Raw genomic sequence first — 23,799 nt, 5'->3', positions numbered from 1 at the left:
CTCCTACTTCGTTTACTTTTTGCTTCCATTTCTCCATTTGCCGATGGCAAAATATTAGATAACGACGTTAGGAAAGGGGAAATCTTAACTTCAAGAAACAAGGACACTTATGATTAGTCATATACTGGGCCGATAAAAGCTCCCAGCGCATGAAAAAAAGAGGTGTGAGATTCTGCCTGATATTTGACGTTTGTGCCCCGAGCGTGATCGTAATAAAACGGAGGAAACCTCAAATAGGATGGTAAAATTATCAACCACTTCTTACAACCACTCTCTATTTTCCAAGGGGCTTCCCCGACAGGTGTTTAAATTGTGAGATATAAAAATGGAAAAGTGGAAATCTATATTCAGAATGATTGAGCACCCTTAGACCCTTTCCCATGACGCGTTTTATCACCCACATTAAGTACTACGGAAGGAAACCACACCCCATCCTTTACCTCTTATCGCTCGGTCAGAATATCGCTGCGAGGGATTTTATCGTTTAGGTCTTCTAAAAAGAAAGGGACAGTGCTCTGAATAACTTGATATTTTAGCACCGATTTCTCCGGGGAAGGGGTGATTAAGGGCTTTTTAAACCGCCCGGAACTCTCTCGTGAAGAGTACTCTTGGCCCTATGCCAAAATTAGAGAAGAAACATCTCAGATAAACATAGATATTTATATCCGTAGCTCTTAGAGTTGAACGAATGCTTGAAGTTGATACAAAACAATATTTCACAACATTTGGAGGAAATAATTGAAACTCCTTGCTTTTGTGCGCGTTTTGACTTCAAGCTCTAATGCTCCTTTAACTTTATAATTTTCGCTGCTCCATCGCCATTATTTTCATCGAGCGCCAAAAAAAAAAAAACGCCAACAACGTTAAAACGCAAGCCATCAAACTTTCTTTAACCGGTTTTTTTTTATTTCGGTCCGGGCGTTCGAAGAAAATGCCGCTGTCTTTACTTTCTTCTAAAGAGGTTTCTAGTTCCTTATTTCAGCAAGTCCATTCCAAAATTTATTTTTACAAGGAAGTCGCTAACGCAGTGCGGGCTCAACAAAGTATAAAGTTCAACCTTTTCCACATCGTTGATTGTGTGACCTGTTTCCTTTTCTTTTGACAACTGTTACACTTCCCAATGGCTGCTGCAGGATTTTCCCTCGTTGCAAGAAGAATCTCTCCTCAAATTTTCCGTTCTTTTAGTCCCAAAATCAATCTGCAGCAGGCTCGGAGAACGGTTCCTTTAAACGAATTGTGTCGAAGTACCTTCGCGTTGCAACGCCGATTAAGGTACGATAGTATTAAGGTCCGCTTTCTTCTTGTAATTCAAAATATAGCGAATCATTTTTCCTCAGGTTCAGATTTGCCATGAAGGCAGTGATGGGTTTCTCAAGTATCAACGCATTAGATTATTTACCTTCTTTTTACTCCGACTGCAGACATCAAAATTATATATTCTATTTCCGTAAGTGGGTATTAATGTACGATTTAAGTAGAAATGTTTATTTACTCAAAGAACTTTTAGCTTTCTTTATCCAGTCGATTAATATGGTCAGCTTTTTGTTTACCCAGAGCTATTAAACAGTCCTAAGTACTGACAACCCACTGAATGAACAATTTGGAATGCATTCTTTCGCCAGAACTCGCTTACTCGATCTGCATTATTACCTAGTTAAGACCTTATTCGCGCTTCGCATGCTATTATGTAACGCGTCTGAGGTTTTTTATGAGTACGACTGCAATTATTTTATAATGTTAGTGAAATTTTTTGACTGAGGAGATACGGTTTATAGGCAACTTTTGTTGTTTAGTCAACAGAATCCGCCCGTCTCGGGTGCGGTGTGTTTGAGTTTGTTTGAAACGTCAGTGCTAAATTTAGGCAATGTACTTCCTCGAGGATTTAAATGAAAATTTCCTTGACCTAGCGAATCCGCCCGTTTCGGTTTCCGTGTGTTTGAGTTGTAGTGGTTGAAAAAACTGTTTATAGAGTCAGATTTTCAAGTAGAGCATGTATTTTTACCTGAAAAGTTTTTAAAAACACACAGCTTCATTTGTCATGATGATTTAGTTTATTATAATTTTTTTTTTGCACAGTGGAGAGGAGGGTAGGGGAAAGGGCTGTTAAATATTTTATCAGGGACTGGTCATTGTTATTTACTGCCTGGGGTGGGGCGGGGGGGGTGTAGTCAGAGAATTTTGGTTATCTCACAGGGTTCTGCAGTATTCTGATGATCCCCTCTCATTTAAAGTCAATTTTCTAAAGTCCCCTCCCTTCATACCCCTACTCTGCGATGATGATCCCCACTGTTCCCCCCCTGAAAACCATGGAATCCCCCCAAAATCCTCAGACATCTCACTACAAGGCAATAAATAGTGGATGGTTGGGGGGCTGATTGGAGAATTTTGGTTGTGTCATGGTATTCTGCAGTATACTGATGATCCCTTGTCATTTGAAGTCAATTTTCCAAAGTCCCCTCCCTTTATACCCACCCCCCTCTCTCTTAGCGATAAATGATCCCTCCTTGTTCTTACTTGAAAACCACAGAATCCCCCTAAAATCCACTGACCCCTCACCATAAGGCAATAAATAGTGGCAAATTGTTTTTTGTAATTTGAGATTAAGCAGGATGCTCATTTGCCTTTGTATGTATGCTATAGTTTTGCTCTCAATTGTCTGCATGCTGTGGGTTACTTAGACAGAGTTTCTTGTGTTTTGTTTTGTTTTGTTTTGTTTTTTTTTTATCCACACTACCAGTGTTCTCCTTTTTAGACAGTAGCCAGTAAAATTTACCACCTGTGTTACCTCTTAACCCTTTAACTCCCATGAGTGATGAAGACAGAATTTCTCCTAACATTATCAATACAATATCAAACAGGTAAGCAATGAGAATTGAGAAAAATATCAACTTAGGAATAATTGGATGATCTAATACTAAATTCTCTAAACTAACATTAACACAATTGTATGGTTAACAGTTAGGAGAATTACAAACTTCGTCTGGGAGTTAAAGGGTTAATATCACTTAAAAGTACCTGGAATTCAGGAAAATTCAACAGGTAATAGGATTGCTGCATGGGTTTCTTTTACCTGTCTTGCTTAAAATAGAGTCTGAGAAAATTTACATCTATTTTTGCTTTTTTGGGTCATGGCCACATCTGTCCTTGCAGAGAGAAAAATTAACAAGTCCATCCCAAATTACATACCCTTGTAGGTGTGAGTTCATACTAGTGAATTGCAAGATACTGTTTGGTATTCAAAATCTTTAATTTAATTTAAACTGAAAATTATGAATGCAATATCAGTTACACCCATTTTATTTCCCCTAGAGAGATTTATGTTATCTTTCTACATAGATTGAGTTCATGAGTCTCTATAGAAATCGCTTTTTAAGGAGAACAATGTCTGTTTTCATATGGAAATTTTACAATACTTAAAAAAATTAAGTACATTAGTACAGCTGCTTCAATATTATTCAATGATTTGATAAGAGATATATTAGTTTTTTATTCTCTCCGGGTATATATACCATATACCATATACCGTCAAGTGAATTCGTACTTATTTTGGATCGTGCCAGTGCATTCATGCTCTTTTAATTAAGTAATCTTTACAACCCCAGGAAACAATCACGGCGTGTAGCCTCGATTTCATGCGACGGTCAGGAGAGCTAAGTTCTAGGTTACCAAAATAAAGATTGCTTTCACGTGGGTTCCTAGTCAGTTCGATTGTGGAATTACGCCCTGCTAGGAAAGAACCGGTTCATCAAAGTATGTCAACAAATAATACCTGATAAATTAACCACTTAATTTTCTAATTCTGCTTTTTTTCGTTTATTTTACAGCTCTACGATGAGTAAGGCGTTCATTCAAAAACCGGCGCCGCCATTTTCTGGGACGGCTGTCAACCATTATGGAGAGTTTGTAGATATAAAGCTTTCAGACTTCAAAGGTATGAGATCAGCTTTTTATTGGAAGAAATGTGCTTTATTTCTTTTGATTTCACTAACAGTGTTCCTTTTTATTCGCAGGAAAATATGTGGTGCTTTTCTTTTACCCGCTGAACTTGTAAGTAGACTGAAAGTTAACGAACTGTTAAGGGTAGAATTTACAGGTGAACGGATTTCGTAAGCTTTAGTTTGATTGAACCTCAAACCCTTCTTGCCTGAATAATTAGCTCATCAGTTACCATGAAGTGAATAAGAAAAACAGTTGCAACGCTCCAGTGAAACGTGAAATGCTTGAAAAGGAGCGATTGTAAGGTTAATTTTCATTCCCAATGGTGTTTTCACATTCGATCAATGTTATACTTTTCGTGAATAAATGGTTACGTAATTAACATAGCATTTAAGTTACTGATTGCTTTTTAAAAAAACTTCTCTTATTGCTGGCTCAGAACTTTTCGATAGGATAAAATTTGTGACCCATTCGCTTCGAATTTTTTCCGTTGAGACGATTGAAAATTGACGTGAATCGAGTTGAGGCCAGGTTTGTACAGCTGGCCTCGATTTCTGATTCGATCTCTATGCATTCGTGTCTTCAATTAATTTCAAGGACACGAGGTCCTTGCACTTCGAGAAGATTAATAGCTGTACTCATTTCACGGCGTCTTTGATCGATACTACAGTACTGTCAAGTTTTCTAAAATTGAAACTCATCGAATCACCAGATAATGTCCTCGGGAAAAAAAACAGTGTGTGTTATAAATACTTATCTTAATATTGGACCACAGACCGTTTACGTCAGATCTTAAATCAGTGAGTCGTAGAAATTTCCTTCTTTTAAAATTGTACCTTTTTCGTGCTAAGATACGGAACTTCTTCCATGTGTAAAGCTTTCTCTTTCTATCGTACTCGTTGGCGAAAAGCGTATATCTAATAGTTTATCAAACTGATTATTGTTAATTTCCGTCGTTGCCTTTTTTCCTGTTTGAATGTACGTCTATCAATTAGCATGCGAGAAAAGTTTTATACTGCAATTTTAGATCAGGCTACTAAAAACAGGCTACTAAAAAGAGTCTACCAGTCTAATATTTGCGATTAATAATAGCATTAAGAGAACAAAATTTAAAAAAGACAGCCAACAAAGCAATTAATTTTTTCTCAAATTTACATATTAATATTTGTTATCAAACATTTTCTCTGCTTTTAATGAAATTTAGCCAGAACTGTTTATTTTATTAGTCAAACATCTCAAAAGAGGTACAAAGCATACATCAAATGTTTGTCTTGGAAAGGTTACTGTTTTGAGATGTTTTTAATTATTAAAGGTATACATGTATACTAAAGCAGGTTGAAAGCTGTTTATATGGCCTTAGGTGAAAAAAAAAGCTCTTTTTTCCACCCAACACAATTTTACCATCATGTTTTACTAAAGATTGTCTTGGATTTGAAGAACCCACAAAATGCTTGTGTGAAATAAAAAACTCAATCAATTAAGGTGTGCTTGTGCTGCTGTTAAACAGCAGTGAACAGCTAAGGGTAATGTTGCCTTAGGGTTGGAAAATTTCAAAAGCTAACTTTCCCTCTGGGACTGGATTAAAATGCATCTTTTGAAGCTCTTTTTCTCCTTATTTGTTATGACTTGTGTAGAACCTTTGTACTCTTATTAAGCCTTTCACTCTCATAAATGACCAAAAAAGAATTTCTCCATACAATGTCTATACATTGACAAGTAGGCAAGTGATGAGAATAAAGAATAACATGACAAGGCACAAAAATTCATCAGGGGATTGATTAGTTGTTGATCTAGTACCAAATTCTCTGAACTAAGGAGAATTGCTAATGAGATCATGGGTGTGAAAAGGTTAACTCCATTTGCTAAATGTGAGAGCTGGTAATGAGGTGTTAATGGTAGTAATTTTAAATGTTGGGTTTTGAAACATCAGGAAAAGTAAACTGCTGACTTTCTGACTTGATTTGTCAATCAATCAAGCTGAACACTTTTCAAAGTTAGCATTTGGTGACCAAAATTTGTGGCAGTATCGCAGAGATACATGTAGCTTAAGTAGCCAAAAAAAAAAGGGAAAATGAGCAGAAAAGAAAATTTTTGGAGCAATAAAAATAATTTTTTACACAAGATATACAGTGAGAGTCAATACAATACAAAACAGCATTAAACAAATTCTCACTTTCAGACAACCCTGAAATTTCTTTTGTATTGTGTAGAACAAAATAGAAAAGGCACAAAGCTTGTAGCATATTCCTTTAACTAGTACACCTTTAAACTCTTAAGATCTGGTTGTTAATTCTCCCCACTAGCTGCTAGTCATTTCCTTGTTAATTAGATACAAGAATTTGGTGTTAGATCCCGATAACAACTTCTGTGAAATAAGTTTGAATATTCTCTTTACCTGTTTGGAGGGTAATGTATGGATATTATGGGGAGAAGGTACATGTTGATCACTTCTGGGAGTTGAAGGGTTAACATACACAAATACTTTGACCTTTGATGATGTTGTAGACACTTGTAAACTAAGTAAGTTGTTCTCAATTTTTTTTTTCCTTTTTATTTTCAGCACATTTGTTTGTCCCACAGAGATCATTGCTTTCAGTGACCGAGTCCAGGAATTTGAAGCAATCAACTGTTCAGTGATTGCTTGCTCTGTGGATTCACACTTTTCACATTTAGCTTGGTAAGAGGGTAACTGATATGGAGAGAATTTATCCTTTACACCTTAATACTGGTATCCGTAGTCGTATCCTCCATAGTCTTTTCCATACACTTCCTTTGGTACTGATAAGGAGAATTTGTTCAACAATCATAGCTTCTTAGGTTGGAAATCATTTCCTTTATTTTTATGAACTTTTTTAAAGATTCAGCAGTAGTTCTCTAAGGAGAAATTAGATGCTGGTCACTCTCAGGGTTAGCCGAAGCAGAATTGCATGAATCAGTAAGAAGAAGGGAAAACAGATTTTAATAAACATAATATTTAATGAGGAGGCAGCAAGACACGCAAAGCTGTTTTCAGGAGGGTCTTTAGCAAAAAATTAAAAACAAATAAATAGCCATAGGGGGGAAAAAAATCAATGAAACACTTAACACTTAATTTTGTTGTGGTTATTATCTAGTGGCTCAATGTGAGCTCCAGGTTTTCAGAAAAGCAAGCCAGTGTCTTAATCATTTTTCAGGAGATTTTTGATTGCCTCAAAAGATTCAAGAATCAAAGATGTTAGAAAAAATGTTATGAATGTTAGCTGTCTGTTAGCTGACTCTAACGTCAGTATGTGTATTCACCATACTGTTCTCTATACATTTTGTAAGGTGCTGATGAGGAGAATTTGTTTGACAATCAAGGTCTTTTGTCGTTGATCATTAACTTTATTCTCTTAACTTTAATGTTTGATTCAGAGGCATTATTTTAAAGAGAAATCAGATGCTTGTCACTCTTTGGGGTCAAAGGGTGTGGGTGACGGCAATATTGAGACAATCTTTTTTTCCACTTTCTTCAGGACAAATCAACCACGCAAGAAAGGAGGACTGGGGAAAATGCAGATCCCTCTTCTTTCTGATATAACAAAGCAGATTTCAAAAGACTATGGTGTTCTGTTGGAAGATCAGGGTGTAGCACTCAGGTAAACAAATATAAATTCCCTTAACTCCTAAGATCTTGTTGTTAATTCTCCCTTATAGCTGCTACACATTTCCTTTTTAGTTAGTTGCAAGAATTTGGTGTTAGATCAAGGTGAAAACTTCTACCTGATAAGGTTGAGTATTCTCATTACCTGTTTGTTGGATGATGTACAGATATTATAGGGAGAATTTACATGTTAATCACCTCTGGGAGTTAAAGGGTTAAGGTTGTTGTTACCCACTGGGGCAGGAAGAGGATTTCAGGGGGGGGAGTCAAATTACATGGTTTTCATCAACTATCAATGAACATTTTGAATGCAAACAAGGTAGTCGATGGTAGTGAATGATAATTGAAACCATCATCAACAATCGTGAACAGTTTAAACAGGGCTTTGGTCTGTTACTCTCCCATCCCACCACACAAATCTTAATAACTTCGAGTTAGAGGAACTGGATTTGTGTCTTTTCTGTTGCAGGGGTTTGTTCATCATTGATGACAAAGGGATCCTGAGGCAGATCACAATGAATGACTTACCTGTGGGGAGGTCAGTTGATGAAGTCTTGCGACTGGTTCAAGCATTCAAGTTTACTGACGAACATGGAGAAGGTGAGGAAGACATTGCATTCTAGCACCTTTTTTTGCTTATTGTAATATGTATAATCTACAGGCCCAGGTTGTTTGAAGCATGGATAACACTATCCACTGCATAAATCTCTATCCAATGAATAACACAGTACATTTTGTTAACACTTATCTACTGGATAGTGATCTATCCATTGGAGAGAATTATTGTATCTTATATAATCTACAGCACCTGTTGTGGTTAGAGCTGTCATACAGTGATTTCATAACCCTTGAACTCCCAAGATCTGACTGTTACTTCTCCTCTTTAGGTATAAGGCATTTCCTTGAATCTTATGTTTTTTTCTCTTGGCCCTGGTTGTTCAAAGGTTGGATAACACTATCCTCTGGATACATCTTTAAACATTAGATAATGTGATACATTTTGCTATCAGTTATCTGCTGCATAGCGATTTATCCATTGGATAGCATTATCCCCAGTCTGCCCTTTCTACAACTGAATCCTGGTTATTAATCATCCCCTCGAGCTGCAACACATTTCCCTGTTAATTAGTTACAAGAATTTAGTGTTAGATCTAGTAACATCTATCTGATAAGTTTGAGTATTCTTATTACCTGTTTGCTGGCTGACGTATGGAAATTGTTGTGAGAAGTTACTTTTGAATCACTTCTAGGAGTTAAGGGTTGAAGTGAAAGAAAATAAAAGCTATTTTATGTAAGGTATAGGTATGGTAACCACGTTTCAATAAAGAAATGGTAAAGCAAGAATAAGGTATTACTAACCAGAACAGTTTTAGGTGTAATTGTTCTTAGTAATTTTGCTTGTGACATGTGTTCCTAAATAATTTTGTTTTTCACATTTGTGTTTTTAGTTTGTCCTGCTGGATGGCGTCCTGGAGGTGATACTGTAAGTAGGGCTTTGTTTGTGTATTCCTTTCAGGTTAAATAATGACTTGTACGGAGAAATTACTCATTGTTGCTCCTGTCACTAAACACTTTAATAAATAACCCTTTAACCCCTAAGAGTGACCAGCTTATAATTTCTCCTAACAATATCACTCTTGAATCAAACATTAAGGTCACAAGAATCAAGGAAATGATCACCAACTGAAAAAGCTCTTGATTTTTAAACAAATTCTCCTTGTCAGTGCCTCAGGAAATGTATAGAGAACATTATGGAGAATATGCATACTGATGTTAGGGTTTATAGGGATGCAGGGGTTTAGTATTGGATCAACTAATCATCCCCAAATTGATAATTTTCTTTATTCTCATCACTTATCTGGTTGATATTGCACTGATGTTGTAAGGAGAAATTCTGTCTTGGTCACTCATGGGAGTCAAGGTTAACAACTTCCTTGACAAAACTAAATTAAATTAAGAGGTGTAAATGTTTACTTCCTTGGTTTTATAATGTTCTTACCAACATTTTTCTCTTTTGAAGTATATACAGTTTTTTTTGCAGTTATTAGATGAGATCTTCAAGCTACTGTATGGCTAATGATTTTCAATACTTTAATTTTTTTTCAGATTGTCCCAGATACAAAAAACAGTGAAAAGTTCTTTTCCAAGCAGTGATAGAGAACTATATAGAATATCATACAATAATATTTGAAACTCTCTTTATCTTTATTTTACTTTTATTTACAAGGAATGATTGAATATTTAACATAGTGAGTAGGTTTTTTGTTGTTGTTGTTTTATATTACGGTGTTTTCTTAGTTGGCTCTATAATAAACTCTTTCATATTCTTATTTGAGTGTGTTATTATATTTTGGCAAACCCAGCCATCATTTTGAGCCATTTATCCCCAAGAGTGACAAGTATCTAATCTCTCTTTATAGTATCACCCCTGACTCAAACATAAAAGTCACGAGAATGGATGAAATGATCACCAACTAAAGAAGATCTTGATTGTTAAACAATTCTCCTTGTCAGAAAGAAATATTTTTTGAATGAATGAGGAGGAAGAAGGGAATCATATCGGTGAGTTTCGTTATTGTTTTCCCAAAGGAATCGTATCCGATTTAAATTTTGGGTGTAGCGTCGATTCAATCAATTTTTTGTTCCTTTTAAGAAAATAATATCACATCGGTTGCGGTCGAAAATATTCACTGTAGCGTGGTCTTTATCACTTATCCGGCTTCAACCTTGAAATATGTTTCATATACAGCTATTCCTAACGTTGACTGGTAAACGGAGTTAAATTCTTAAAGACCCATGACGCACATGATGTCAGGTCACCTTTAAACTATCCTAAAAGAGTTTCTATATGGCTCAAGAGAGTATAAACTGTTTCTTTTATCTTGATATGGTTCTGATTTCCTAAGGTTGGCCTGACAAGTGGCATATTTCAGTCATGACTGGACTTCATCCAACTTTTAACCCCCCGCATTTCGTTGGTTGGCCCTTACAGTTGGCCGTCCTCTCTTCCCTTTAGGAGGAGAGGATGGCCGATATCACGATAAAAGACATGGAGAAAAATTAGATACCATGCTCAGGGGTAGTTTATCTCGCATATTTGGCTACTCAGGCAACCTCCACTAAATGTTTGCATTAACTGGCAACAGCAGTGACTAATACGGCAAGATTGCACACTAGCATGTTACGATTTAGTGCATGAATGATAAGTATTAATTACCCCTTTATGCTTGCCGAGTGATCAACACTTTGCAAATTTCCTGTTGTGATGCCCTTTCAATAAAGTTTTCCCCTTCATCCCTAGAATATTTTCATTTTGTCGGAAAGGTGTGAAATTGTATCGGTCAGCGGGGCTCTCCCGTGCCTCTTCAGTTATCCTCTCTATCCGTCATTTCCTTATAAAAGGATAACGCTAGTTTGTGAATGCGTGTGAATGTATACACCCATCACTTTGATTAGCGCCATCTTTTCGTGCGTCGGCATGAAAACTGCGATATGTTTGATGTCCATCAGTAAGTTCATACCCATCCGATTGGTGAAGGCTCCTTTCAAAAGGGACCCCACGACTGTAGCACCTTGCCTTGCCTAAACTTCTTCACATAAAACTGAGCAATCATCTTGGAGAATATTTATAATAACCTACTATTATAACTACTTAATGGGAATTTTGCGCGGTTGAAAATTGTCTCTTGGGAAATGATGGCCAATTTTAAGTCAGCACTGAACAAGGCCAGTGAACAAGCGCGCAAAGTCACATGGGTAAACATACTTGGTTAATTTAGTTAGGAGTGCATAAATTTTAAGCCTTGTGGCAACAAGGCCTGAACAAAAATTTATATTTCTAAATGAGAAGAGTAAAAATAATCACGTTATAAAACCTTTGGAGAATAAATCGGACTTTCATCGTATCCAGAGCAAGTAAAACAAAGTTAATCCAGCAAACGAGTGAGTCTGCTGATCAAAACACGCAAGGGCTCAAACCTTACTTTTCGAAGAAACGGCTTCAAAGCGAAAGGGACAAGCATTTTTAAAAATTGTGATTACAACTGAATGAGGAGGAAGAAGTGAATCATATCGGTGAGTTTTGTTATTGCTTTCTTAAAGGAATCGTAGCCGATTTAAACTTTGGGTGCAGCGTCGATTTAACCAATTTTTTGTCCAATTTGAGACATTAAATCATATCGAGTGTGGTTGAAAATGTCCGCTGCAACGTGATCTGATCTTAATCATCTATCTTGCCTAAACTTCAAATAAAACTGAGCAATCATCTTGTGGGATAATATAATTTTAATGAACTAGTATTATCATAATTACTTAATGGGAATTTTGCTCAGTTGAAAAATTGTCTCTTGGGAAATGATGGCCACTTATGACGCAGCATTGAAGAAGGCCAGTGAACAAGCGCGCAAAGTCGTGTGGGTAAACACACTTGGTTAGTTTAATTTTTTCGTCTTGTGGCAAGAAGTCTGAAAAAATACTTAGATTTCTTAACGAGAAGAGTGAAAATAATCATGCTACAAGACCTTTAGCAAATATAGAGGACTTTCATCGTATCTAGAGCAAGTGAAAACAAGGTTCATGCCGCGAACGAGTGGGTCCGCTGATCAAAAATACAAGGGCTCAATCCCTTATCTTTTGCACAAACGGCATCAAAACGAAAGGGAAAAGCGATTTTCAAAATTTTGATTACGACTGAATGAGGAGGAAGAAGGGAATCATATCGGTGAGTTTCGTTATTGTTTTCCCAAAGGAATCGTATCCGATTTAAATTTTGGTTGTAGCGTCGATTTAACCACTTTTTTGTCCCTTTTAATAAAATAATATCATATCGGTTGCGGTCGAAATATTCGCTGAACGTGATCTTTATCATTTATCCGGCTTCAACCTTGAAATATGTTTTATATACGGCTATTCCTAACGTTGACTGGTAAACGGAGTTAAATTTTTAAAGACCGTGGTGCTCATACCAAGTAGAATAAAATCTTTCACTTTTTCACAACTTCCGGTTTGTTATGAGATGATTCACTAACTCTGGGTCAACGAGATAAATCAACCCAGATAAATTTAATGTGAAGTTAAGGTAACAGCAATCTTCACGCTCGAGGGTGAAGAAAACTTAAATTATCTCTGAATTTTCTGGTTTCGCAAAAATATGTCAAAGATTAGATATAGGTGTAAAAATTTCCGACTAATTTCGGAATATTTTCGTGTGGACTTTCTTGCTCGTTAAGGTAACTGTCGGTAATGGAATAAAATCGACAACAGATCGCGAAAATTTTCGAACACTTTTTTTTCGGTAACAAAGGAATTTAAAATAAAATGATGAATTAGGAATTTTATGTGCAAAGTTAAATAAATGATTTCGGAAAATAAAGACATTTCTTCTGTCTCGGTCTATCCTCGTATACTATTAATGAAAACATGATACCCGCGTAAACAAAGAGTCCACGCCGATTGCCTGCCTGTCGTAGGTTTATCTTATTTTCAGAAAGAATTTAACCCCATTACACCCTAACATCAATATGCATATTCTCCATACTGTTCTCTATATATTTCCTTGAAAAAGCTTAAATGAAATTTTTTTAACAATCACGACCTTGAGTTCTTTAATTGGTGATCAATTTTTTTTATTCTCGTGACCTTTATGTGTGTGTGATTCTGGGGTTGAAAGGAGAAATTAGATGCTAATCACACTCCGAAAAGGTTAAAAGATAAATGTACATCGATAAAAAGTAATGCAAGTTTTTCGGTGTGAAATGTCTCGTTTCATGCAGTTGGATTGAAAGTTTGCGAAAAGTTATCTGTCCGAACCAACCAGAAAATTGACCATTGTGTTTTTATTCTTTTTTAGTTAAGTAAAGGAGTGATCGCTGTTTATTTTGCATGGTTTATTCAAAGATCTTCGCCAAAGGCGCCAACATGAAAAAGAATGGCTGATCCAGTGTAAAAGGTTTCAGAGATGGTTCTGTCCAGAAAGTTAAAGACATAACTACTAGTTCCAGCATGGCAAAGCAAACTCGATTAAGCCTTCAAAGCAACGACTTGCATAACGATGATGAAATCCAACTATCGCACGACGAAACAGCTAAAAGCGGGAACTTTATGGTTGATTGTCAAAGCAGTACAATACCAGCCAATCAGGTGATGAATGTAGAGTTTACAAAACCCGCTGAAGATACTTACTGCATCACGGTTTCGGGTGCAAAGTTGCTTAAAATCGTCTCTGAAGGAAAAGGTTCAAAAGGAGAGAACTCTGTGAATGTTTATAGTTCCTCAGATGAAGAAGAGGAATCCGCCTCAAAGAACCAAGAGATCGGAACAATAAGGAACAGAAAGTATCAGATTAAAATCATTTACTCTCTTCCGCTCGAAATTCCAGTTGTAAAAAAACAAGGATGTCTGAATTCTTCATGGTATATCTTTCTCATAGCAGAGCTAAAGGATCTACAAGATAAAGGAGATTTTGAAGGACATGAGCAACGGATACAAAAAGAATTGGCGAAAAGGTCTGCTAAAAACACAGATTTGCGAGCAAGTTTGCAGATTGAGCGCGCAGTTGTACTGTACATGCAAGGCAATGATAACTTGAAAGAAGCCAAGAAAATTGCAAAAGATGTCTTGAACCTGGAGAAGCAAATGACAAACCCAGAAGTTCTGACAGCACGAGCTTTGAACCTTCTCACATCGATCTACAAATCTCAAAGAAAATTCGGAAAAGCGAGGAAATGCGTGCAACAGGCTACAACAGCTCTCAAGTACCACGACTCGTCTGTCGATAGAGCTGAGCTGTATCAAAGCTATGGGGGATATATTTGCGCTCTGCCCGTTGCGAAATGTTGCCCCATTACACAGAAGGAGACAGCCTACAACTCATACATAAGAGCACATGACTGTGCAACTGATCCCGTCGATAGGGAGTACATAATTGTCAAGATGGCAAAGTTATTACTTGGAAGCGATGACCTCGTTAGCGAGAACGATGTTGTACAAGCTAAGAAGCACCTTAACTCCATTGAACACGGACCAGATGCCGATAACATGGCGGTGGGGACAAAAATTAATCTAGTTCTTTTGCGGTCCGATCAGTTCCGTTTAGAAGGGAATGTTGCCATGGCAATGGAGAAAGCGCTCGAAGCGCGCGCACTTATCGAAAAATATGATGGCTTTGAGCGTCAACTTGCTTCTGCTCAGAAGCGAATTGATCGCCTCTCCGAAATTTTTAGTCCAGAATGCGGATCATCGGAAGGGGCCGTTGGCGATGGATCTAGCAGTGATTGACTTGCTTAACACCCTTTACATCCTGACATCAGTATGCATATTCACTTTACTGTTCTCTATACATTTCCTAACGTGCTGACAAGGAGAATTTGTTGAACAATCAAGAGCTTCTTTAGTTGATAATCATTTCCTTCATTCTCGTGACCTTAATGTTTTATTCAGAGGAGATTCTTTAAAGAGAAATGAGATGGCAGTCTCTCCAAGGGGAAAAAGAGTTAAAGCGAGGGGCCTGAGAGAAATAAGGATTGGTTCCATCCGCCCAATGGTAACTTCAGAATCCGTAGATCGTGTATTTCATTTTTTATGTTCACAAACGAACATGTCATCTTATACTTACGTTGAGTTCCCTTTTTTCGTTATTATGCTGTTAAATGTGGCGCTAAATGCATGTAAAAATTAATTACTGGGGTCGGCAAAGGCGAATTTTTCACGAATTCGTAAAATTCAGCTCTAATGAAGTGTTAATTCTGACGTTTGAGTGACATGGGAACGAATTAGTCAGAAATTAATATTCTGATGGCACGTTGAAGAGGTTCGCGTGGCGTCATGGAAGTTTCGGATTATTTCAGCGTTTCGCGGGAAAATTAAGTCATTCTGGGTCAGTCCTATGTTAAACCATTTCTTTTTTTTTTCGTATTGATGTAATTTTCGTTCTCCTAATCCCTGTAAAATATCACTACTTATATTGATATTTCTTTGTGATAAGCAGTGTAACCTGATTAGTTTACCCTTTCCTCGGGGTATTGTGCTGCTGCATTAGATGAGGAATACGTTTCCACATATTTTTTGGCCGCTTCTGAAGGGTGGCTTTTTAAGTGGTTTTTCGTATCTGGCGTAGCACAGGTTCTTTTGTAGAACCCTTAGTTTTCAGCGTATACATGTTAAGATCATATTAGGGTTCGTATACTTCAAGACTGGCTGACTTGTCCTAAATAAACTTTTCACATTGAATAACTCATAACTCATCTGAGTGTAGTCAGAATTATTCCTCGTTCACTAAGTATTTTCCAAAAATTATTTAAGTAAAGTCCTCAATGCAGAGACGGATGAAGAACGCTTTAATAGGAGGAGGGGATATTTATCAAAATACGACTTTATATCTCAATGAGATATAATTATATCAATTATATCTCATCTTCTTAGTCCTGTGGACCTCCATTATGGTCTCACTGTGAGAGGCGTGGTCCATTCAGTCCGTTATCAGTCAAGAGCCTCTTCAGTTGGTGATCATTTTCTTTCTTCTCGTGACCCTAATGTGTCATTTAAGGGTGATATGTGAGGAGAAATTGGATGCTAGTCACTCGTAGAGATCAAGGGCTTAAGAGGGAAGGCGTCTTAAATTTACCTTTGACGTACGTTTGAAGCGGCAGCCCAACATCTTCTATTTGATTTCGGGCAAAAATCTACATGTTTTCTCCCACGGACGACAAGAGAAGTCTCAGATGCGCGTCACCAAAGGAGTACTCTTGCACAATCTTCGCTACACTGAACCAATCCATTTCTTTTTCTTTCTGAAATAAATTTTAGTTGTTTATGTGTGGGAACAAGCTATTATTTCAAGCTTCTTTCTTACTTCCCTTAAAATTAGTCTTCATGCTGCTAAAATGACCAACAAAATCTTGACGTACTCACTCACAGTAGTGAATGAGCAAAGATGAGTTTTCTAAGCCAGGCAGGTGTGTGTTTGACAGTGTGATAGTTATAATTAGTGATTTTTACACCACCTTGTAGACAACAAATCCAACATGGCTGCCACCGTTCGTATTTGTTCGTGTGTAAGAAATCTCATGAAAGCAACCCCTTGTTTCCAAGGTGTCAGGTCTCAGATTGGAACTATTGCAAGAGTAAGAGTTTTTTCTACAAGTGATGAAATAGAATCTAATCCTTTTTACGATAAATACGCGGAAAGAATCAAGAAAGTGAGGAATGAGATCAAAGAGGGCAGAAAGTAAGTAGTAATGTTTACTTTGTTGTGCAAAATGAGTAAGAAAACAGGGCAGTTGCTAATTGTACGGGTAAGATTTCTGAATAACACCATATCTATATCATGCATACCGTTCTTGGATAAGGAAAACAATGGCGAAAACAGGAGATTGCCTTTAGAGCTCAGGAAGTTTTTTTAGAATATTATGGGAAATCTTTCCAGAAAAACAGCCAATCAGAACATAAGAATATGCTAGCAGTCGTACATTCGACGGTATTAAAACCAACCATCCCTATTTTTAATCCTTAAACCTAAAGAGTGACCAGCATCTACTTTCTCCTTAACGTAATACTGCTGAATCATTCAGTAAGATCATGAAAATAAAGGAAATGACCACCCACTTAAGAAACTTTGATTGTTAAATGATTTCTCAGAGTCAGTTCCAGTAGAAATGTGTAGGGAATAATAAGGAGAATATGGATACTGATGTTAGGGTGTAAAGGTTGAAAGTCTCTTCACACTTTTTTTAAAGAAAGGACAAAAGTATGGAGGAGAAGTTTCGTGTTGACACAAAAGCTAAAGAGGAAGCTGAAAGATTCAAGAAGAAAGTCCAGAAAAAGGTAACTGGTTTAAATCTTATGAGTGATAAATTGGCATAATTATATGAAAGTTGGGTATACTCTACTAGTGACAGCACTGTCACTGATGTTGTCTTACCCAATGATACAGCATAAGGCCTGAGGTGGATTGTTAAGCTAAGAGTCTGATATATAGTACAGACACTTGATGACAAAAATCTTGAGGGGTTTTACTGAATTTTTCTACAAGTGGCACTTAATGGTGTGGGATAGGCAGCTGTGCCAAAAGGCTAAACGCAAATAGACAATCCTGCTTGCATTGTTGAAAATTAAAGTTACTGACTAGAAAGGCAAAAACAGTGTATTCAAGTTCCATCTTTATTTTAACTTAAATAATATACTCTTATCATTTATTTATAAACAGAAATGTTTAATTTTGACTTGACAGAGCTCACTTCTTGGAAGCAATCCCTTGTCATCCAGTGGAGAAATGTCAACATATGGACAGAAGGTTTGATTTGGTTCAATTGATAATTGAAGAGTTTGTTTGAATGTATGCAAGTTTTTCCAAGTCTTCCACAGAAAACATGTTAATGTTATAAATTAAACTCTTTTTGTTTATTATACCCTCCAAATAATATGTGCTTCTCGACTAAATGGGGGGTGCCTCCAGTTTGGCCTGACCAAACTCAGTCAATGACCATGTTATTAGACATGATTACTAATAAGTATGAAACATTTCAAAAATTTTATTTCAACCTCGATGGGATGTACTTGCATTGAAAAGGAAAGTGTACACTCAACAACCACTAAAAACATTCTGCAGTTACCTTAAAAACTTTTCCCTTTTTTCTTAGAGTCAGAAAAAACAACTCACAATTATTCAAGAAGGGTGACTCATTTTCTCATTCAACAATTTTAATTCACAATTACAAAAAATGTGAAAGAACCATGTGAGTGCAAGGTGGGATGGCTTTTTCTGGAATGGCTTGTGTCAACCTGTTTGTGCTATGTACACACATTCATTATTAATAGTTTTCTGTGGAACTGAGCATGCAGGGCCACACAAATAATTGTATAAAGTTAGTATATTTTGATTAGCAATTTCTATTCCTGTTCTTCATTTTCCAGACATTGAACTCCATTATGCATCTGGATAAGATTATGGACAAAAGTGCAGATGAGATTGGACAGGTGAGAACTTCAATAAATTTGAAAAAGATCCTTTTTCCCTTCTAGTTTTGATGTTCTGAAATAAATAGAGACAGTGGAATCGAAATTCCTAAAGCAAGGATCCCTATTGTCAAAACATACAACAACCAATCAGTCTTTGAAAGCTGACCTATGAGGGAAGGACATCTGGAAGTTGGAATAATAATGATGATCGAATGGCACTAATGACAGTGTTCTAAAACACACCAACGACAGCAAACTTCATAATGTTGTAAATATATAGTGGCTTGAACAAAGACTGTCTTACCAACCTGGTATTTTCCGTCTGTACTGTAAGTTATGGAAACTAATTTTTTTCTTTCAAATTATGTCCTGCAAGCTTTGTGCTTGTATGGACAGTATGGACCTTGAACTCAGTTAATAAAAAGGTATTTTATTCTACTTATGTGTCTGCAGATCTGGAGGGAATATCACAGGGACAAGGACTGTATCAGCGCTGTCATCCCAGTGAGTGAGAATCAAAGCTTTCTCAGAAAAATTGACTACTTGATAATAATTACAGTGTTCCTTATGCTGACTATGTATCTGAAGTCAAGGTTTTTAAATTATAATATTGTACCTAATTGCAAGGATTCTAATTGAGGTACCAGTGCATTTAAGGTTTGGCCAAATATGATCATTTTGTTTGTGGTTTTTTTGTATCTATAACTGAGATGGGTTATGCTTAAGCAATAGCCTGCCCTTTTTATCAGTTTACTGGCATAATAACCCACACAGGATATGAAAGAACACAGGCAAAACTTGTACATCTTTTTTTTTCTCCTTTGTAGAGCACTGTGTATGACAGGATGGAAGAGCGATTTCTCAAGTTTCCACTGGTAAGTGGATGTCAATAGTTTTTAGACATCACTTTTAACACAGTTGACAGTTGTTTCCTTGTTGTGGAAAATTTCTCATGTTTGTAAAATTCAAACAACAATTTTCTCTTCCTACCCCCCTCTCCCCATCTATCTTTTTTGTAATTGTGTGCGGCAAATGTGATTTACAAACATGAGCCAATCATGTCTTCAGACTTAAACTTTGACATTAGAAATCGTTATAAACACTTTTGAGTACTCCTGTTTTGTCTTGTCTTGTCTCTTTTTGCAATTCAAGTTTTAGTTTTTGAGCTTTCTTTCATTGCATAGTCGTTACCAGGTTCTTTGGAAAATAAGAAGTTTCAAAATCTCTATTGAAGCCAAATGATGTAGTTAGTTCAATATTAAGTTAGTTATATCTTTTTAATCACAGAGTTGGGATCTAGGCTCTTTTTTGCAAATTCAAATTAGATTTTTTACACCTGCTCGTGATAGTTAAGTAGAATTTATCTTTTATTGTTACAGAGTCATAGAGAGTTACAGCATTCAAGCACTGTTTTCGTTGAAATTCACTTAAAAATAACACGTTGTTTTAACACATGAAACAGTCAGGATACCGTCCTCTGCATATCCACTCAACGTTTTTTTTAATTTCAGTTCCTCTACCCTCTTCCAAGAGAACAGGGATATGAATACGTGTATTCCGAATTCAAAGACCACAAGTGCTATTTCACTTCTCTCCTTCATTATCAAGTAAGAGAGAATCATTATTGTGCCTTTATAACTCTGTTCTGTAACCACTTGAGTTACCTGATAGCCAGGTGGACAGTGAATATGCGTTTTTGTCATCATTATCCTCGTCTTCAATTATTCTGCTCAGGTTGCTGGCCTGAAGTAAAGTATTTGTTTTCAATGGAGTGCTAAATGTAATCCGATTGATGGTTTAGCGTAACCCTGCTCTGTGATTGGTTTAGAAATCTCCTGCCAACCTCTCAACCAATAAGATTCAAAACGTGGACCAGCCGCGTCTTGCTCATTCGCGTTTTCCCGGGCATTACCTTGTTCTATGATTGGTTTAGGAAAATCTCCCGCCAACCTCTCAACCAATAAGAATCAAAACAGAGACCAATCGCGGCTTAGTCACTTGCGTTTTTCCGCGCTTTACCTCAAAACGTGGACCAATCGCGACTTGGTCACTCGAGTTTTCCCGCGCTCGACGCAGTTTGCTCGTTTTTGCCTTGAGTTTTTATCTGTTCCCTGTGATATTTTTCCTTGTTCTAATTGGCCGATGTTAGAGCTTTGGTTTTGTTTTCAAGGAAATTATTTGATATGCGCTCGAACAACAGTTTTCAAGATTCTCCCCAACCGACGGTCACTTCATTACACGCTGTTAGAAGGAGTGGCAATTAATTCTTGTCCACAGTAAGCAAACGGGGAATAAAACGATTATTCTGATATCATCATACCTTCATTTCTTATCTGGCAGCTTCCATCCTTCGCTCACATTGAGCTGGATTCCTTCCAGGTTGACGGTTTTTTGAGAAGGAAGAACTTTTTTCTTCACTTGGAAAGAGCAGTTTGGTTTTCTACATGTAGTACTGCAAAATAACGGAACCGTTGCTAAATGTATCATCTAGACTTCAGCACGAAAAAAAATGTCCACAAACTGCTTTTCTATACCTTTTTGCCACCATGTAATCTTCTTCTCGGGATTGGTAATAGCTCAATGTGACTCCCATTCTGAATTTTCACCAGTGTACAAAACTTTAAAGGAGGGTTTGGTAGAAATCTAGAGTTAAGGGCCTTTCATTGCTTTGATCACTGCTTTTACGGAGAGAAAATTTATCTTTTATGACGTAACAGAGTATTTGCGCGCGCAATTACCAGCCAATGAGGTAGAAACGCGCGAGCAGTTGTAAGCCAATAGGATTACTGCGCGCGAGAAGTTATTAACCAATGGAATAAAAGCGCGCGTAGTGTCTGTCATTATTGTTAGTGACCAATTTGAGTGGTTTTGAAATACAATTTATGTACGGAAACATCTGAGATTGCATACAACTATGTCAAGAGACACTCATGGATTTATGATTATGCGTTATATCCATATCGAAATTTGTGGGCGAAAAGATAAATTTTTTTGATCCAATCATCTAGGATTGGTTTACTAAAGAAGAGATGGATTACCTTAATTTTTCTTTCCTTGGATCCGCGATGGATTCCAAAAGCAACCCATTGCAATTTGGTCAAAGGCGTTTTCCCGCGCTTTTGACTGGTGATGTGTGTATACTCTGACTTCTGATTGGTTCCTTGTGATAGTATCCTTTGCTCTCATTGGTCCTCGGGAGCACTTTTGTTTGCCGTGTTTCACAACAGTGGAAAATTATTCTTATCCATATAACCTTTTTTTACAGACACGAGGCGAAAACGCACCCTGGTCTCTGGCTATCAAACATTTCACAGACATCAGAGAAAGTAAAGGTCGGTGGTTATAATTTTTTTTTATGTAGTATAATTGTTGAAACTGGTTAACTACTTTGCTATCTTAAGAAAAAAAACTTAGAGTTGAAGATTTATTACCGCATTGAATTCACTTTCCTTCTTTTTATTGCAGGAATAGTGCTGATGGTCGGGGAAATTGATACAAATGAAATGGTCAGTGAGTGAGATCAATCAAATGTTATTCTTTTGGTTTGTGATTTTCAAATACTTTGAAATCAAATGAACACAAAAGTATTTAATGCAGAAGAAGAGCAGATTACAAATGGCGAAGGTTCGAAAAAACACGGTTCGGATTTTTGCAGTTACACTTCTTGCGAATCAGTGACTTCAATTTAATCATTATTGTCCAAAATCAGAGCTTCTTGATATCTGAGAAAATACATTTAAAAGTAACTATTATAAAACCCTCTTATTCTTTCGAACTAACACTGCTCTTTGCGCTTGCTGCCACTGACGGCATTTACGGCCTCGACTCTCATTGGCTCTTTTTGCTGAACCATTGATCCTGATTGGCTGTTATTTTTTTTGGCGTTTATTAACCTCGACCCTTATTGGCTCTCTGTACTGTGTTGGTTCTGATTGGCTATTTTTGTTTTTAATGCAGAGCGTGTTGGATGCTCAGTGGCTCGCTTACCAAGTTCAGATGTATTACTCTTCGGAGAGTGACCGCAGAGAGGATATTCTCAAAACATTTAACATCTTCCCAGATAAATTCGATCACATGACAGTGGTCCGGGAACTGAACTCTGAAATTGAAAGTGGGGTCACGATAGGGACTCTCAATGAAAAAAAATGAGCGTTTGTATGTCCAGAATTACAGAAAGTCAAGAAGAATATTTCAACTCGATGCAAGTTTTGTTCATTTTAAGTCCGTTCTAAACTTGTACGATTTTCGCAACCTTTAAAATACATTAAAACTTTTGAACAGAATAAAAGCTTCAGTGTTGCTCTCTCGTCTTTCCTCTGCTCCCACTTATGAGTAGACAACTCTTCGATCATGTCTAAACAAACAAATTAAAAAACACTCTTACAAAGAAGAACAAACGTGTTCTCGAGGTTTGTGCAACGACTGGGGAATATGAAGTTTGACAGACGAAGTTGTTCTTCAGCGATACAGAAAATTAAGGCGTCGTTCACACTCATATGCTTAAGTTAAACGAGGACTACTTTTTGATAATTTTTTGCCCATCCGTTGCATCAAAAAATCCAAAATGCCCCAATGTGAACCCTTCGGGAGCCCTTTGTAGTACCAGCGTGGTTAGCAACCACTAAGCGTTGACTGAAGATGACGTTACGCACATCGCGTGACTCCCGTACATTTTGTTTCTTTGCATGCGCAAGTAACAAGTGATGTCATTTGCGTAATATTTCAGAAAAATCAAACAACTCGTCGGTGGAAAAAGCTGCCGAACACTAATGCGAACCCGACGCTATCAAACAAAAACGCAACGTCGCAAACGCACATATATGAATTTGAAAACGCGCATATGAGCCCGCATAGGCGCAAACTGTTTGATTTCAGGTTCACTCTTAGTCGTATCACGAGAAGCTTTTCATCCACGTAGCAATCTGACTGGTTAACTAATCTCGTTCCCAGCCCCCTTGTTCATTGGGCTGAACACGCGCAATTACTGAAAGTATTTTGTTGACGTCATTGATTTGGAATTTATGATGACGTTGACAATCACAAAGACAGCGATACCGTTAAAACACACTTTTAGATACAGGACTAAGATTTGTCTACCTCAGAGAACATACCTAGTAGACAACCTTCTCTTCCCCCGCCTGATTTAGAGCAGAGAGAAGGCCAAACCGTAATTTTATCATTGAAGGTATGTACCATCTTAAAATACACGCACTTGATCATTGTTTAGCTAGAGATCATTGAATCTTTTGTTCATTTACAGCTCGTCCAAAGCTCCCGGTGACAAACTC

The 23,799-nt window shown here is 37.1% G+C and overlaps 3 protein-coding genes across 6 annotated transcripts; all 3 read left to right on the top strand.

The window, feature by feature from the left end:
* Window positions 1–1,059: 1,059 nt before the first annotated feature.
* LOC131788004 (peroxiredoxin-1-like) lies at window positions 1,060–9,888 on the top strand. Of its 2 annotated transcripts, none has more exons than XM_059105086.2 (8): window positions 1,060–1,272; window positions 3,825–3,931; window positions 4,011–4,047; window positions 6,497–6,613; window positions 7,431–7,553; window positions 8,028–8,158; window positions 9,007–9,041; window positions 9,665–9,888. In XM_059105086.2, exons 1-8 carry the CDS (start codon window positions 1,121–1,123, stop codon window positions 9,710–9,712), a joined length of 750 nt encoding a protein of 249 aa, XP_058961069.2. In that variant the 5' UTR covers window positions 1,060–1,120; the 3' UTR covers window positions 9,713–9,888. The 2 variants fall into 2 exon arrangements, with proteins under 2 accessions (XP_058961069.2, XP_058961070.1); XM_059105087.2 differs by lacking the exon at window positions 1,060–1,272 and adding an exon at window positions 3,608–3,750.
* A 1,647-nt stretch (window positions 9,889–11,535) lies between these two features.
* LOC131788001 (uncharacterized) lies at window positions 11,536–15,772 on the top strand. 3 transcript variants are annotated; one of them, XM_059105083.2, is made up of 2 exons: window positions 11,536–11,632; window positions 13,407–15,772. In XM_059105083.2, exon 2 carries the CDS (start codon window positions 13,559–13,561, stop codon window positions 14,831–14,833), a length of 1,275 nt encoding a protein of 424 aa, XP_058961066.2. In that variant the 5' UTR covers window positions 11,536–11,632; window positions 13,407–13,558; the 3' UTR covers window positions 14,834–15,772. The 3 variants fall into 3 exon arrangements, with proteins under 3 accessions (XP_058961066.2, XP_058961067.2, XP_066015307.1); XM_059105084.2 differs by lacking the exon at window positions 11,536–11,632 and adding an exon at window positions 12,179–12,278; XM_066159210.1 differs by lacking the exon at window positions 11,536–11,632 and adding an exon at window positions 12,187–12,278 and having other exon boundaries at window positions 13,454–15,772.
* A 779-nt stretch (window positions 15,773–16,551) lies between these two features.
* Window positions 16,552–22,791, top strand: LOC131788002 (ATP synthase mitochondrial F1 complex assembly factor 1). The gene is made up of 10 exons (XM_059105085.2): window positions 16,552–16,781; window positions 17,290–17,377; window positions 17,784–17,846; window positions 18,467–18,529; window positions 18,965–19,015; window positions 19,339–19,386; window positions 20,023–20,118; window positions 21,777–21,843; window positions 21,977–22,017; window positions 22,469–22,791. Exons 1-10 carry the CDS (start codon window positions 16,579–16,581, stop codon window positions 22,658–22,660), a joined length of 912 nt encoding a protein of 303 aa, XP_058961068.2. The 5' UTR covers window positions 16,552–16,578; the 3' UTR covers window positions 22,661–22,791.
* Window positions 22,792–23,799: the final 1,008 nt, after the last annotated feature.

Source organism: Pocillopora verrucosa, chromosome 12, assembly GCF_036669915.1.
Source record: "Pocillopora verrucosa isolate sample1 chromosome 12, ASM3666991v2, whole genome shotgun sequence".
Lineage (NCBI taxonomy): Eukaryota > Metazoa > Cnidaria > Anthozoa > Scleractinia > Pocilloporidae > Pocillopora > Pocillopora verrucosa.
Note: the sequence above shows the minus strand (reverse complement) of the source record. Positions and strands in the feature narration are given on the sequence as shown.

Bases quoted from the DNA above. Each gene is read 5' to 3' on its own strand.
- LOC131788004 (XM_059105086.2), top strand. From the start codon at position 1,121: ATGGCTGCTGCAGGATTTTCCCTCGTTGCAAGAAGAATCTCTCCTCAA. The intron at 7,554-8,027 runs GTAAACAAATAT...TTTCTGTTGCAG, and splicing joins GATCAGGGTGTAGCACTCAG to GGGTTTGTTCATCATTGATG. The intron at 9,042-9,664 runs GTAAGTAGGGCT...ATTTTTTTTCAG, and splicing joins GGCGTCCTGGAGGTGATACT to ATTGTCCCAGATACAAAAAA.
- LOC131788001 (XM_059105083.2), top strand. From the start codon at position 13,559: ATGGCAAAGCAAACTCGATTAAGCCTTCAAAGCAACGACTTGCATAAC.
- LOC131788002 (XM_059105085.2), top strand. From the start codon at position 16,579: ATGGCTGCCACCGTTCGTATTTGTTCGTGTGTAAGAAATCTCATGAAA. The intron at 18,530-18,964 runs GTGAGAACTTCA...ATGTGTCTGCAG, and splicing joins GTGCAGATGAGATTGGACAG to ATCTGGAGGGAATATCACAG. The intron at 21,844-21,976 runs GTCGGTGGTTAT...TTTTTATTGCAG, and splicing joins AGACATCAGAGAAAGTAAAG to GAATAGTGCTGATGGTCGGG.